At 36.2% G+C, this 15185-nt stretch overlaps 4 protein-coding genes across 5 annotated transcripts; 1 reads left to right on the top strand and 3 right to left on the bottom strand.

The window, feature by feature from the left end:
• Nucleotides 1-1733: 1733 nt before the first annotated feature.
• On the top strand, nt 1734-2507 carry LOC106430871 (glutaredoxin-C10-like). Its single transcript, XM_013871671.3, has one exon. It carries the CDS (start codon nt 1938-1940, stop codon nt 2358-2360), a length of 423 nt encoding a protein of 140 aa, XP_013727125.1. The 5' UTR covers nt 1734-1937; the 3' UTR covers nt 2361-2507.
• Nucleotides 2508-3961: 1454 nt separating this feature from the next.
• LOC106430884 (beta-fructofuranosidase, insoluble isoenzyme CWINV6) lies at nt 3962-7825 on the bottom strand. 2 transcript variants are annotated; one of them, XM_013871679.3, is made up of 7 exons: nt 7545-7825; nt 7271-7279; nt 6312-7183; nt 6072-6230; nt 5745-5983; nt 5577-5667; nt 5126-5486 (listed from the first exon to the last, which is right to left on the bottom strand). In XM_013871679.3, the coding sequence occupies exons 1-7, from the start codon at nt 7615-7617 to the stop codon at nt 5295-5297; spliced, it is 1635 nt and encodes a 544-aa protein (XP_013727133.1). In that variant the 5' UTR covers nt 7618-7825; the 3' UTR covers nt 5126-5294. The 2 variants fall into 2 exon arrangements, with proteins under 2 accessions (XP_013727134.1, XP_013727133.1); XM_013871680.3 differs by lacking the exons at nt 5126-5486; nt 5577-5667 and adding an exon at nt 3962-4268 and having other exon boundaries at nt 5890-5983.
• Nucleotides 7826-10898: 3073 nt separating this feature from the next.
• LOC106430914 (translation machinery-associated protein 22) lies at nt 10899-12986 on the bottom strand. The gene is made up of 7 exons (XM_013871709.3): nt 12724-12986; nt 12251-12349; nt 11909-11967; nt 11650-11731; nt 11488-11555; nt 11276-11359; nt 10899-11163 (listed from the first exon to the last, which is right to left on the bottom strand). The coding sequence occupies exons 1-7, from the start codon at nt 12869-12871 to the stop codon at nt 11107-11109; spliced, it is 597 nt and encodes a 198-aa protein (XP_013727163.2). The 5' UTR covers nt 12872-12986; the 3' UTR covers nt 10899-11106.
• A 493-nt stretch (nt 12987-13479) lies between these two features.
• LOC125579059 (NDR1/HIN1-like protein 6) lies at nt 13480-14637 on the bottom strand. The gene has a single exon (XM_048742388.1). The coding sequence runs from the start codon at nt 14468-14470 to the stop codon at nt 13613-13615; it is 858 nt and encodes a 285-aa protein (XP_048598345.1). The 5' UTR covers nt 14471-14637; the 3' UTR covers nt 13480-13612.
• Between the last annotated feature and the right edge of the window lie 548 nt (nt 14638-15185).

The raw sequence follows: 15185 nt of genomic DNA on the forward strand, positions 1-15185 counted from the left end.
AATTTTGATATATGCTTTTTAATAGTTTTAAATGGAATCAATAGACTAATTAATTTACTCTTCGAAAATAATTCTAGATGATTATTCTTTTCTTTTTTTTTAATTGCCGAATTCCCAAAAAATATGAACTAGTGTGGTCTCTTCGAAATATCAACCGAAAGGATATCTTTTTGTTGGCTGCATAGGATTAGAGAAAACTAGAGAGACAACCCTCATTCTGAAAAACATCCACCGACTTGCTCTATCATCTCTATTTTCATTAAAAGGTCGAAGCTGTCTGTGTTTAGGTTCCTGCAATCTATCTAATAATTTTGTTCTTGAAAATGTTGGGAGTTAAATTTTTCCTTTAAAGTTCTTCGTTATATATTTATGATACGTATCATCATCAATCCTATGCATCAAATATATTAAGGTTCCGAATGGTGACTGCGGTTTGAGCGGTGCATAACAAGCGGTTCAATTGCGGTGCGATTTTAACAGTTATAAAAACATATAGATATATGGTATATGTAGAGATTTTTGTTACTGTTAACTGCGGTGCGGACGTGGATTGTAAATATTCTAAGCCTAATACATAATATATTTTCGTAAGATACCGTTGTCGATGTTAGCATAGACATTGTCTGATGATCTGATACTGCTGACGTCAAGTGGTTCCAGTTTTACCCCGAGTTAAAACAAGTAAAAGACATCAGCATCAATTACTTATCATATATCTCCATGTGACCACTTCCCTTCTCCGCTAACTCTTTCACTCTCTCAGTTGTACTTTGTCTCCTCTACGTGTGCTACACGCCCCATTGATGTCCCCACTCAACGTGCGATTTTCGCAAACACATAAATAGCCAATAGTTGAGCAATAATTCTTTTAATTATCGACTAGCTAGTACAAATTAACTATACCCAAACCTGTAAATTTCTAGAAAAATTATGATTAAAAAGATAAAAGCTTTACTATTTGATATGTGCTAACATAGTTAACAACATGCAGCAATTAACAAAACTTTTATTTCATGTAAGGTAGACAATGACATCTGCCATACATATCTCTTCTTCTTCTTTTTTGACATACATATTAATTACCTAATGAAATCTTAAGCGCTAGCAGTTAACTATTTGTTTATATAGACCGAATAGTTCTCTTGTTCAAACAATGATTCAAATGATGTTATTAGTTAATTACATAGATGGTCCTCTAAACTTTTGTTCGCACATGTGCCAACATAAATTTTCAACAAGAAAAATATAATATATAACCACTTTTTGTTGCCAGCAGAGATCCATATTCAATATCTGTGTTTTGTCCTATTAGCAGGCATTTGTTAAAAACATTTTTTTACGTCATGACTCGTGAGGGATTCAGACAATAAACAGCACGAAGTCGTAAGACTGACGACGATGCTGGCGTATTACGTATATACCAAGCTATATACAAATATTTCGAATCTCTCGAACATCCAACATGTACGCCAGATTTCATGGAAAACTCAAAACCATTCGTTTTCTTCTTTGGCTTCTATTCCTTTTTAACAAATTGATATACAACTGATACATATACAAACATTGTACACATACATGCTTACATGTGTTGTTGTAATCAGATTCTACGTGTGAATTTTAACATCCGACAGCTGCGTAAATTATCTGAGCTCAATAGTTTTCTAAAATCTTTTTCATCTTTAATCTCTCTTCGAATGTTCTTAAACATTATTCTAAATTATGTTCATTCTTAGAAGCCATAAGTTGTGTTTCAGAAGCGACCAAGCTGACCTCAAGGAAATACAAAAATTGACGAAATAATTATAAAATAAAGAGAATAAAATATATAATTACCTAATGGTTACGTCATTATAGCTATAGTGACACCCAATATATATTTCCATTTATGGTCCTTCTCATTTCGCGTTGACATCAACAAAACTCCCACTTTCTCTCTAATGAAGAAGATGCAAGGTTTATGGAACTTTCCTAACGACGACGTTTCGGTAGACCTGACGGTTCCTCCTACAGCACCACCACCGTTATCCTCCTCCACCGCCTCGACGAGCCTATCGTTCGATGAAGAGGAGACTTCAGAGTCCAAGATCGAACGGTTGATATCGGAGCATCCGGTGCTCATATTCACTCGATCCTCCTCCTGTTGCATGTGTCACGTCATGAAAAAGCTTCTATCGACCGTTGGAGTCCATCCAACAGTGATCGAGGTCGACGAAGAAGAGATAGCTTGCCTCGCTGTTCAAACCGCTCCGGTGCTCTTCATCGGTGGTGCTTGTGTCGGTGGGTTCGAGTCTCTTGTGGCACTTCACCTTAGTGGTCATCTAGTTTCTAGACTCGTCGAGGTTGGAGCCTTATGGGCATAAGTGTGCTATTATGAAAATCTGGTAACAAAATCCATTGTATATTTCATGCTCTACTTTTTTCTGTTCTTGATTATGAAATGAAACACAAAACTGTTTTATTTTCCCGTTGTGTATTTTAATTTTATTTTCACTAGTATGGTTGTTTTTCTTTAGATTTATCACGTGTGTGATTTCCTCCATCAGTTGCAAATTATTTCTGTTTCTTCAATTTCTATTTCAAATGTAATGTTCATGTGAAGAGAAAATGAATTTTGTGATGATTGATCCTTCATAAAAATTAAGTTCAAAAAAAAAAAATCATTCATAAAAATTTAATAATGTCTTCTTAAATCATTAGTTAAAATAAAAGTACTGATTAAGCAATTTTTCTTGGTAAATTCAGGGTAGCAAAAATGAAAAGGGGTCATTAGTACAATGGTTTATCGATGATGATCGGTCTTCTTTATTAAATAATGACCTCGAAGTTATGAAAATCTATATAGAATCAGTTGATTACCACGGAATCTGACTACTATCTTTTCCTTGAACAATTTAGGTATTTGAGTATACCTGTTTATGTATTAGGAATCTCTCTTTTTCTAGTAGATTTTATATTGTGTGCAATAAGAGAGTTTGGCCCAAGAATCTTTATAGACGTAAAAGTAGGTGTCACTCACAAGTCACAATTATTGCACAATCACTGCCGTTGGATTCTTTAATACGTGAAACCTCCTCTATATATTTTGATTATGATTGATTGGATTTACAACTTACACATGATTCGTTAATTCATTCATTAGTTTTGAATCGAAAGTAAAATTCTCAACAATTATCTCACAGCGAGACAACCACTCAAATAGCTTACCTAGTTGATAAAGTTATTCCTAGTCATAAATCATACTTACAGATAACTTGTTTTATGTTGAACAACAAATTTTACATCTCAGCCAATAAGAAAAATACTACCCTTAGATATTGGAGCTCCTCAATGGTGGGGGTTGGTTTAGGAAAAACAAGTTCTTTATTCTATTTTGAAACAAGAACAATTTGTTACGAGTTTATTATTATTTCATCTATATTCTTTCATAATATAGTTTATATTTTATTATCATTTGAAATACGGTCTTTGAAGCTGTGCCGCGCTCCAACGGCAGCAACAGAACATCACCATTATAGGAAGGAAGAAAATTAAAATAAACGGATCAACTTGAACAACCCCATGATTTCCATCGTCTAATGTGTTTATTATTGAAAATCAGAGTAGCAATATCCAATGAGAGTCGAATGATGTAATGCACAAACATTATATATGACAATGACAATATTAGAAAGTGAGATACCGAAAGAAATCGAAATGATTAAAGGCAACATAAGTGAAGGTGAGGTTACAATGGCCACAGTTTAAAGTATACAGAAAAGACAAGGGTCTAATTAATCTATGTGGTTTCTCTTTTCTAAAATTTTTGAGACATCTCCACCACAAATTCTAAGAGGGGACACTGATTAAATTCGCATTACTAAAAAAAGATTTTTTCTTATTCTTCCAAAATCCATGTTGATAACAGAAACTATAGGATGAAACATTGTTGCTTATTTGGTGTACCAAAGAGCCCTAAAAAGCGTGGAAAACCTTATTTATTTTTCATCTCGAAGAAAGTTTAGGTCAAAGATACATAGACGTAAAAAATCTAATGATAACTTATTCTGATAGTCCAAAGGGATGTTGTAGTCGTTACAAAGATGGCTAATTAAGTTTCGTTTGAATTGATTTGGGCTTTTCTCATCTAAAGACGACATAGTCACACCCTTTGCTCTATGATTGAATACGTAAAGCCTAGCTTCTTCACCAATTGCCATTTTCGGATAAACCCTAGACGTTATTACACTTCTTCATCCTCCCCCATAGCTCTCTGTAACCAAGTGATCGATCTAGAAACCAAAAAATATCGTCATTCAACTGTGAAATACTGACAAAGGTAACATGTGTTCCAAAGATGCAACGTAGGTTTTAATAATCCAAGGACCAGAGGTGACAAGAAAACAAATAGACGAAAATTAATAATCTTTATTTAGGAAAAATAGATATGTAAGAGTATTGTTGCACATCGGATCAGAGAAAAATTAGAACATACTGAATAATAACCGTTGAGCTAGGAGCCAGCTTGAAATATGGAAGGAAGTTCGGTAAGGCTGGAAGTTTCCATGATTATAAAAAAAAAACAGCTTCCATTGTTTCTAGTTTCTCTTTATACAGTGTATATACTAGAGTTTTGATCTTGTCAAGAAAATGTTATAGGGTTGTGAGAAAGATTCAGTGTATTTATAGTGCCATTGCCGTTTGCTACCTCTTCGATCTGTCCAAAGGTTGAAGCAAAGTGAAAGAAGTTTTCGAGGTATTTGTTAATTGTATTTTTGCTTCAATTATTAAGGTTTGTGGTCATTGGTCTTTGTTAAATGTATTCTCGATCGGACCAGGTAGCTCATATATATTATTCATTTTGTTTACGTTTTTTGTCGCATTCATTTTGTTTAATTTAAATTGTGGGAACATTTGAAGATAATAATGGGATAATGTACTCTTAATTTGTTCGGTCAATGGTCTTTTTGTTATGAAGTGAATTATTCACGATTTATCACTAATCTCTAAACTGTTTTACTTAATGTTTACTTAATAATAGTGGTGATACTGGCGAAGTCCTACTTGATTACAAAAAAACATTGGCGAAAAGAGGCATGCTGATAAGCATGATTTTAATATATAAAAGTGAAGTCGTGCAAATTCAGTATTATGATAAACACATAACTTAGATTTAAAAGAAGAAAAGAAAAACACACACACCAATATCTTGAACACAAAACACGGATAAATCTTAAAACAAACTCATAAAAGTACTGGAATCATCTTTAGGCAGTCCAAAGATTATTATTATTATTAGCAGCATTGTTACTGATAAATTAAAGTGCGTTTAAATTGACTTCAGCATTTCTCATGCTCCAAGCTTCCATAGACGATATGTTCACACCCCTTGTTCCATCATTGAACAAGTAAAGCTTAGCTGCTTCACCAATTGCTACTTTGGGATACACCCTAGAAGTAATCACATTTCTTCCTCCTGCTCCATAGCTCTCTATAATAGAGTGATCAATCTATACGAAGACAAAAAAAAATGTTATTCAAGGGTTAAATTGTTTAAAATAAAAGAAGGGACTATTGCAAAAAGGCTGAATTCAACTCACCAAACATCTCAATGATATCTTCTCATGTAGTGGATCAATGTCTAGGACTGTTCCATGTGCAGATTTCCTTGCGTTGTCTCTCAACGAAGACCTACATTTCCATTTGTTAAAATGAAACATCATATTTACCTTAGAGAAAGAAACATTTGGTTATAGTTTAAATCTTACTTATTCTCATCGCTGCCCATTACAACCGAATATCCATTTCCACGACGAATTATTTTGAAGAAAATTGCAGTTTGTTCAGATAAATCACTGGTAGCCAATGCTAGCAACCCAAAAGGTCCATAAACACATCCAACCGAGCTGTCACGGTCGAACAAAACCGCATCATCAACATGATCAGAATCAAGTACTTGGGGGTTGCCTTCCAGAACAGGCAGATCAAAAGTCACTTCTACGTCAGCCTTAACAACAACAAGAGAAAAATAAGAAGATACACAAACAAATATAAGTTCTTAATTCCTGACAAAAAAACAATATGCACAAACTTACTTGTGCTGCAGTGATGCCTGATATTTCAAGAATCGAGCAGCCTGCGAGATGCGTGTTATCCAAGCTAACTTGTTTAGTCCTAAGATAGTTGATTTCTTCTATTGGCCATTGTATCAGCCTCTTTCCACTTGTGTCAAGCCACATCTCCCTAGGAAGAGACTAAAGCCAAAAACAAACCAGTTCAATAACTTTCTTTACAAGTTATCTGTTTGACTACTTTTAAACCTAGAAAACATTTACCAGAAGGCCAGACCATCCTTTCTCGAGATCATCTTCAACGCTATCAGTCTCTATAACCCATCCCCAGTTGATCCTCCGATTCTTAACACTGTCAAAGAAGGCCTTAGAAGCATAGAACGTTCCATGATCATACCTCAAATCCGCAGTTGTGTTAGTGAACTCAGAATCAGCTGCAAAGTCTTCACTCTCAGAAGAGTATGTACCAATAACATAGCAATCATGACCTCCAAAACTCACTTTCAAGACATGCTTTACACTAGCATTGTTCACCGATGTCTCTACACCTTCTTTACCGGTCAAAGAAACCGGGAAAAAATCAGGGCATTCCCACATTCCTGTGTCTTGTGTCGCAAGTAAAGGAGTCGGATACTTAGTCCATTCCACAAAGTCTTTACTTCTGTACAAAACAGCCATTCCTCTTTCAGTATTTATCTCCTTAGCTCCCACGATAACTCTCCATATCCCATCTTGTCCTTGCCACCCGGTCGTAGGGTCACGGAAACAATCGTGAGGGACGTCGTGTGGCGGAAGCATCACAGGATTGTTCTTTGGCTTTACCCACTCACGAAGCAGAGGGTCGGAAGCATCCTTAGGTTCGGCAAGAACTGTAACCTGGCGTCTGTCGAGCTCCTCGTGCTCCTCGAGTCCAGTGTATAGAATTACCGGTTTGCCATCAGGGAGGATAGTGGCGGATCCAGACCAGCAGCTGTGTCTGTCAAAGGACTCAGTAGGAACAAAGGCTGGTTCGAGTTGGATCCAGTTGACCATGTCTTGTGAAACAGAGTGTCCCCATATCATTATCTCACTGAATCGGGGAGCCAAGTTATTGTGCTGGTAGAACATATGGTAGAATCCTTTGTAATACATTGGCGCTGAAAACAAGATTTATAGAATAAATATTTCAAACTTTTAGAGATTCGTTGAATCACAAGTTAAGAGTTTGTAGAATTATTATTTACCGTTTGGATCTTCAGAGATTCCAAGATGCATCAACGTACCAAGAGTGACATAAAAAAAATAAGACAAACAATTATCTTTATTAGTTACTTCAGAACATCAACACTAATAGTTAGCCGTGTTGTATAAAATTAATAACCCTATTCAGTGATCAGTTGTACAAAGTATATAGTGTATAAATTAGCCACAGATTGGTTTATGAAATAACTGTACATTAGAGATCTTTGACAGTGTGATAGATATGAATATAAATAAGAGAGAAAAAAGAAATGTAACCGTTGATCCAGTTTCTATGAGGTTGGAAATGGAAGGAAGTCCTGTTCAGCGCGCCGTTTCCGTGTTGAGCCATTGAAGATCTAACTCTGTGACGGGAACTGATTCTGGGGGATTATGAACAATGTGTCTTACGATTATAAGTGATCTTGAGGTCTTGCCAAGAAAATGATTATAGAGTCGTCATGAAATTTCGTTCCATTTATAATGCCAATAGCGTTGACATTGACAACTTCTTCTTATTTTGTCGTATGCTCGAAGTATCGTGCAAGAAACTCTTAAATAGTTGTTAATTGTTTCTCGGAAAGAAAAGAGATAGTAGTTGTTAATTATGTTAATTTAATTTATTCAGATCATTAGGCGTTTTAGTCCTTGGTATGAAGTCATTTCTATTAAGCTTTTGTTTTTTTTTAAATTAAATTGTAATTTCTAGTATTGAGGAAACTTCGGCAAGGCGGAGTTAAGTGTATTTTTAATCAACTTGGTCGATGGTTTTTATTAATGTATATTAACAATAAATTTCTATTGTCTTAAGCTCGAAGTATAATGGGATAAACACTGAGGATAATCGTTACTAATTTTGTTTTTATCAACACCCATTTTAAAAAATCAAGTGATGGTCGAGTTTGGATCGTTCTGAAAAAACGCTTGGCTAGATCTGATCTATATGGAAAATAAGGACGGCATCACTTCTCGCCTCCTTTGCTAGATAGTATGCTCCGCAAGTTCCTCGCTCTGGGATATGAGATAATTGTTATTAATTATGATACTTATTTTGTTGTAACTATTACAGGCTGATTATTTTTATTTTGTTGAGTCTTTGGTCTTTGTTAATAAAACATTTGAAGTGAAAGGTCTTTGGAGTAAATGTAATTAAATATCATTTTGTATGATTGAGGAAGCTTCATCAGATCAGGCGGGGCTAATACATTTTAAACCAACTTGGTCGATGGTCTTTGTTTATTTATTAAAAGAATTATCTTTTCAAAAACCTGCGATATAAAGAAGGAGAAAGCATTTCTATGTATACTTGTGTTCTTGATACTCCCTCAGTTCCTTAAAGTTATGTATTCTAGATTTTTCACACGTTTTAATAAAACACATTAAATTTACGTATATTTTTGTATTTGTCTTTTTCTATAATTTTAAGTCAATAAAAATTCAATTAGTGCAATTAAGTTTTTTGAAGTTTGCAATTTGTTAATGAAATATACTTTGAAAATATAAAAAATAGATTTTTTCGAAACAAATTTTTTCTCTAAAATATGTAACTTTAAGGAACGGAAGGAGTATTATTATTAACTAAGATGTTTTGGTAAAACTCAAATGTATTGTGTTAGATTTTTTTAAAAATAAAAAGTTGCTTTACATTTTAATATATAAAAAGTTCGAAAACAAAATTCTAGAAAGACCAAAAATACATTTTCATAAATATTTTCTTCATTGTAAATACAAACTTACATTGTACATTTTTGACAGTGTAAATCTAGCGGTAAAACTTTAATTGTAGTCGCCGAGGGTGTTGTAATTGTAACGGACAACGGTCACGCCTAGAGACCCGCATCGAAACGTTACGCTTCCACGCGCCGATGTCGGAGACACGTTGGAAACGATCTAGCAATGAACGAAGCGACAACTCAGGTAAGTTTCATCTCCTACATGACCCATCAACGTATCCCTAAACTGTACCATTGGGTGTTTGTTCCATACGTTTGGACCGATCATTCATGTTAGATTGTTCATAGAGGTTATGTCATAAGCTTTGAATGTTTGATCTGGAGTCACTTTTGTTTGATCGTATAAATCTCCAAACAAGCTTTTCTTTTATGAGATTTTTATAGCTGCTTGAACATTGTTGGTGATCGAATGATGTTTTTTATCTTGCGTCTGTAGAGATGCAACACAGAAGAATTGTAATAGAGAACAGTCATGGTGAGAAACTCGTGGGAGTTTTGCATGATACCGGCTCAACTGAGACTGTTGTCATCTGCCATGGCTTTCGTTCATCAAAGGTTTTCATCTTCTTTTTTTTTTTGGTAGCATTCTCATCAGTTTTCTTCTTTATCTGAAAATTTGGTTTTGTGTTATTTTCATCTAATACTATAATCTTGTAGGATCGGATTCCAATGCCGACCATTGCTAATTTCTTTGAAAAGGCCATGATCAGTTCTTTCCGGTTTGATTTCGCTGGCAACGGGTTAATCCATTCTTTCTTGATTTTGAGGCAAATTGTAGTTTCTTTTTCTTTCTTTCGAAGTGGTGTAAGTGTGTTTACACATGTTAATGGGCTTCTTCAGGGAAAGCCAAGGATCATTTGAGTATGGTAACTATCATCGTGAAGCTGAAGATCTTCGCTCCATTCTGCAACACTTGCGTGGGGAAAACCGTGAAATTTAAATAAAAATTTTAAAACTAAGGTGGACCTCATGATTTTTTTTTTATACAAAAGAAGGTAAAATATGAAAGACTGGAGCGTTGTTGTTATTGTTGGCAGGTGGAAGTGTGGTGCTTTTGTACGCAGCAAAGTACAAAGATGTGCAGACTGTTGTGAATATCTCTGGACGCTTTTTTCTTGAGAGAGGGATAGAAATGCGGCTTGGTAAGGACTACTTAAAGAGAATCAAGGAGAATGGGTTCATTGATGTTAGGAACAGAAAAGGTAAAATCTTCTTGTTATAACATGGTGTGGCGTATTAGAGACAACACCTTACCTTTTTTTCGTTGCAGGAAAGTTTGAATACCGAGTAACGGAGGAGAGTCTAATGGACCGTCTCACAACCAACACTCATGAAGCATGTCTCTCAATTCATGAAAACTGCAGGTGCACTCTTGAAACCATCCTCATTATCATCAGACTAGAATGAGTTGTCTCTTTTGGTTTCAGTATGATAGCTGAACGTATGATTCTCTGTATGTTTCAGGGTGCTAACAGTTCATGAATCAAACGATATGATAGTGCATGTAACAGAAGCATCAGAATTCGCCAAATACATAAAGAATCATAAACTGTCTTATTGAAGGAGCTGATCATGAGTTCACTTCTCACCAGCATCAGCTTGCTTCTACTGTTTTATCATTCTTCGAACTGGATCTCAAGAAAGCTGATGATGATGTCAGTACAAGTAACCGAGACCACATAAGATCAGCGCTTATGATCAAGTCGCGAATTTAAATAGCTTCGTTCAATACAGGCTGCCAAGATTAACGTTTAGGGTGGTCTGGTTTAAGCACATCAAAAGTTCTTATGATTGATAAATATTTTCATGTCAGTTAACTATGCACTCTCTGGTTGTCTTTTAAGGGATAATTCAATTTATACAATAAGCCAACCATCGATTATTTGATCTGGATGTGGAATAAAGAAAGCAGTCCTCATTTCAAAGCACATTTTAAATGTCATAAACAGAGATGCTTGGAGAAACCTGACAGGGATTATCACAGCCTGAGAAAGAAAATAGTATATGATAATTCAACTATATGTTACGTTGCAAGTTATTATCTCGTAGCGTTTCCACCAAACACATGAACCTGCCATGCCAAAAAAAAAACAGGCCAGAGGTGGTCATCAACCAGCTTGAACCTTCTTCCCATCTTCAATGAAGAAAATGGATCTCTCAGGTACCTGGATATAGGCAATGCAACATTGGAGAGGTTTTAGGAAAAATTCTAAAAAACAGTCATTTAAAGAATTTATTCATATGAAAAAACAAATAAAGAAGGATAGGTTATGTTACGTCGGGCCAAGTGTCTGTAATGAATTCAACGATGTCATAGATTATATCCCCTTGAACATCAATCTGCTCCTTTTCAGTTGGTCCCTGAAACGCAGAAACATAGATAACTTTAAGCATAAGAGGACGAAAAGGAAACAAACCGAGTGGTGCTGGCGCAGTTACAAAACATAACTCATAATTCATATTTGGTTTGCAATCTATATTCTAAATACCTTGACAACTGATGCTCCAGTGGCAAACTTCTTCCCAAGCTTTTTAGACGCATCACTGAGTTTTATGCCTGATGAACAAATTTAAAGGGTCACAAAAATGAGGTTTGTTCCAGCCAATAAGAATACAAAGATATCTCAACAAAGAAGCAAATAACAACTCACCAAACAGTTCTAGTCCTTTCACGATGGTGATAGACTTGCGCTTGTTGCGCACAACCTTTTCAATAATAACTTCTTGTCTATCCTATATTACGATCCGTAACCATTAGATAATTAGACAAAAAGGGTTTACATAAAAGAGAAAGGAAACCTAAACGATAATATGTAGTCCACTGAAATGTGCTTGGGCTAAGCATGTCTGTTTTATAAAGTTACATGAAAACTTGGTAACATTCTAGGAAGGTTACACAAAACTACTCACTTTCTTTTTTAGTTTCCCTCCCGGAAGGCGCTTCGCTTCCTCCTTCTTTGATGTCCCTCCTATACATAAATTTGAAAACAAAAATTGAGAAATTCAGCAGAAGAAAAAGAAAATAGCTGAATCCTTTCCACAATAAGAATCAACACAAATCAGTTAACTCTAAAAAGAACATTTGCTCATTGATGTTTAACAGATTTCCCCAGCAAAAGAAAAAAAAATACAGATACTTCCAGCCACTAAGCAATATATAGTTTGAACTGTTCACAGCAACGTACAGTAAAAGATATGTGTAATTGCAATTTGCAAATAAAAGTGACGCATGCATGGTCCAGGGATACATACCAGACTGAGATGAAGATGGAGCACCATCAGCGCCACCAGAAGAGATTCCAACGGACTGGAGTTTGTCAGAGACATTATCTGCTGCCTTCTCATTAGCCTCTGAAATACACAATTAATAATAATCCATATCAAATATCAATTAGTATGTCTTCTAAATCAGATTAAACTCTATCATCATAACCAGCAAGGATACAAAAGAAGCGAACGACAATAATCCAAAATACGTAAGTGCCGACATGATATTTGATTAAGACATGATAGGAATATCAATCAAGTTTAAGACAAAGTGTGAGTTTCTTAGACCCTCAAAGAATCGAGACAACAACAATAATAATAATAAAAATCTAAAAGTTTGGATATTTAAAACAGGATTCAATCAAGAATCACTAGCCGACAATCTAAATCAAACTAGCACAGAGAAGTGGTCGAAGCTTTTTTGGATTAGGGTTTTCATAAAATAAGATGTAGGGTACCTTTGAGGAGATCAGGATAGAGATCGGGTGCGTTTTCGACGAGCCAGGGCTTGCATCTTCCGAAATCGGGACCGAACTCGCAGTATTCAGCTGGAAGAGAGCAAACTCCACAGTACAAAACCTTCGCCGGCTCCAGCTTCTCTGCCATTGATTACGATGTTCTTCCCTTTCCAGAAGCGAAGTTAGTGATATGGGGAGAAAATCTGATTTCTACGGCGGAATAATACCCACCAAGGCAATGGTGTCGGAAACCGAAGACATAAGTGAACACGCTTAGGACATGTGTTGGGTTCCTCAAATTATCTTTGGGCCTGGGCTTTCTTCGTTTTCTCTTTCAGTTTCTTCATTTATGGGCTCTTCTTCAAAATATGGTAAAGTTGGTGAAATAATTAAGTTTTCATATGCACGTTCTCTTAAATGAGCTGATATTATGTGAGAGATCGATCATATGGTTCAACATCTTTTTCCATTGTGTGTCTTCAACATTGTCTCTTTCTTTATGCATCTTTAAGGTAACTGTTTACGTGTTGTATTTCACGATCTCACATTCAATTCTCACTATAACTTGTTTGTTCTCAACTAATGCAGTCACTGCCATCTCCAGCTTTTTAGTACTGTAGTACTTGTATTACATTTATGCTTTGTATCCCATTCATAACTTAAATAAGAAACACCCAAAAGAAAAAGAAAAAACAAACAAAAATCCAAAGAAAATTTTCAGAAGGTGAATTCTCAGGCCTTCTCTACGGCTAAGTACTAACAACAAATCTCTCTGACTCTTCTCTGCAAATTTTTAACTAAAAACTGAGAAAGAAAATTTCTTCTGAATCATTCCAAAAGTTATATAAAATCAAGAAAATGACCCATAAAATTATCAAACCTGCTTCCTTTAAAAACTCCACTTCCAAACCTTGACGCTAAGATCAGACTTACACTTACTTTGTTTCGATGTAGCCACGGTCGGAGTTTTACCTTTAGGCACCGTCCCTTCGAATCCTCGACACGTCACTTTGATCTCCACTCCTTCGCTCTTCACCTTCCCCATTTGCATTTTCACCTTCGTCCTCATCTCTATCTCCAACCCCACGCGCGCCCGCGTCAGATCCGACTTCAGACGCCGAGCTTCTTCCGGATCCAGCTCACGCGCCGACGTAGACGTCGCGATCACGCCTCGAAACGTCGTCTTGTTCTTGTTATCACTAAAGAAGGCAGGGACAGTGCCGTTCGCGAGCGTCTCCCCGGATTTAACGGATTTAACGGTGACGGCGAAGGGGTTGTAGGAGAAGGTTAGGTGCTGGTTAGGATTCTCGGAGAGTAAGGTGAAGTTGAAGAAGGAAGAGAGGTGGGAGACGGAAGTATCCGAGGCCGTGGTGAGGTTCAGGCGGCTGATTCGAAGCGACGGGACGGAGAACGACGGAGGACGAGGGTGGTAGATCACGTACACGGCGGTGGCGGCTATTGCGGCCATGAGCGCGAGGAGAAGAAAGATTAGGATCGACCAGAAACAGCAGCAGCAGCAAACTCGCCGGCAGCTTGGGCGAGATTGGTGGTGGTGATGGCGACTGTAAGGCTGTGGACGGTAAACGGGGCGGTTAGCTGGAATGTAGACTTGAGGTTTCTGGTTAGACATGCCGTTGGATGTTCCGTTACCGTTAACGGTAGTTGGAGGAGGTGCTAAGGCAGCACCGGGTGGAACTCCGTTAGTGGCGGTTGGTGGCTTGGAAGCTGGGAAGACTTGGTCAGTCATCTTCAGTTTATGTCTCTGTTCAGATCTGAGCACACAAAACAGATATTAAGATAGAGAGAGAGGGAGAGCGGGATGAAGGAGATAGAGATAGAGAGAGACAACACTGAGTTTTTTATTTGTGGAATCTTTAAATTTGATAGGTTTTGTATCATTAATTATAAATTATTTTGCTTTTTAATTGTTTTTGGTTTTCAGCTCTGAATGTTCACGACTTCCATGCCAAGTCTGTGGAATCTTCATTGGGCGGTAAATAAATAGTTAATGAATTAATTTCTAACTTTTTCACGTTTAATTATTAATAACTGAAAGCAGACTACATAAGTACATTCCAGTAGAATTTGAATGATTGCTATGATTCGGAAAATAATGTATTTTCTTGAGAAATGACGGGCAGTAATAACATTGTAGATAAATGAAAAAAATCAAAGTGTGAAAAATAAAATAATGGAAACTATAGTCCACCGACAGATAGTGGTAGCAGTTCATCTTTTTCTCCAAATTGAATTTAAGTCAGTGTGCAGGGTTTAAAAAAAATAAGTGTGTGTAGATACTGGAGTAATTGATTAGGGATCCGAAAGTTGGTATTAACATGTAAACCACTCTAATTAGAATAAGTATTTTTCTTCAGAGAGAGTAAATCCCAAGTCAATTATTATTTCAACGCCTCATCGGCAATGCTGCTCTGATTTCAATTATGTTAATCCTTTATTTTCGT

The sequence above is a fragment of the Brassica napus genome, chromosome A10, assembly GCF_020379485.1.
Source record: "Brassica napus cultivar Da-Ae chromosome A10, Da-Ae, whole genome shotgun sequence".
Classification (NCBI taxonomy): Eukaryota; Viridiplantae; Streptophyta; class Magnoliopsida; order Brassicales; family Brassicaceae; genus Brassica; species Brassica napus.

Bases quoted from the DNA above. Each gene is read 5' to 3' on its own strand.
- LOC106430871 (XM_013871671.3), top strand. From the start codon at position 1,938: ATGAAGAAGATGCAAGGTTTATGGAACTTTCCTAACGACGACGTTTCG.
- LOC106430884 (XM_013871679.3), bottom strand. From the start codon at position 7,617: ATGGCTCAACACGGAAACGGCGCGCTGAACAGGACTTCCTTCCATTTC. The intron at 6,231-6,311 runs GTAAATGTTTTC...TTTTGGCTTTAG, and splicing joins AAGGATGGTCTGGCCTTCTG to TCTCTTCCTAGGGAGATGTG. The intron at 5,487-5,576 runs GTGAGTTGAATT...GTCTTCGTATAG, and splicing joins AGATATCATTGAGATGTTTG to ATTGATCACTCTATTATAGA.
- LOC125579059 (XM_048742388.1), bottom strand. From the start codon at position 14,470: ATGACTGACCAAGTCTTCCCAGCTTCCAAGCCACCAACCGCCACTAAC.
- LOC106430914 (XM_013871709.3), bottom strand. From the start codon at position 12,871: ATGGCAGAGAAGCTGGAGCCGGCGAAGGTTTTGTACTGTGGAGTTTGC. The intron at 11,968-12,250 runs GTATGTATCCCT...ATTTATGTATAG, and splicing joins TCCATCTTCATCTCAGTCTG to GAGGGACATCAAAGAAGGAG. The intron at 11,164-11,275 runs GTAACATAACCT...GCCTATATCCAG, and splicing joins TTACAGACACTTGGCCCGAC to GTACCTGAGAGATCCATTTT.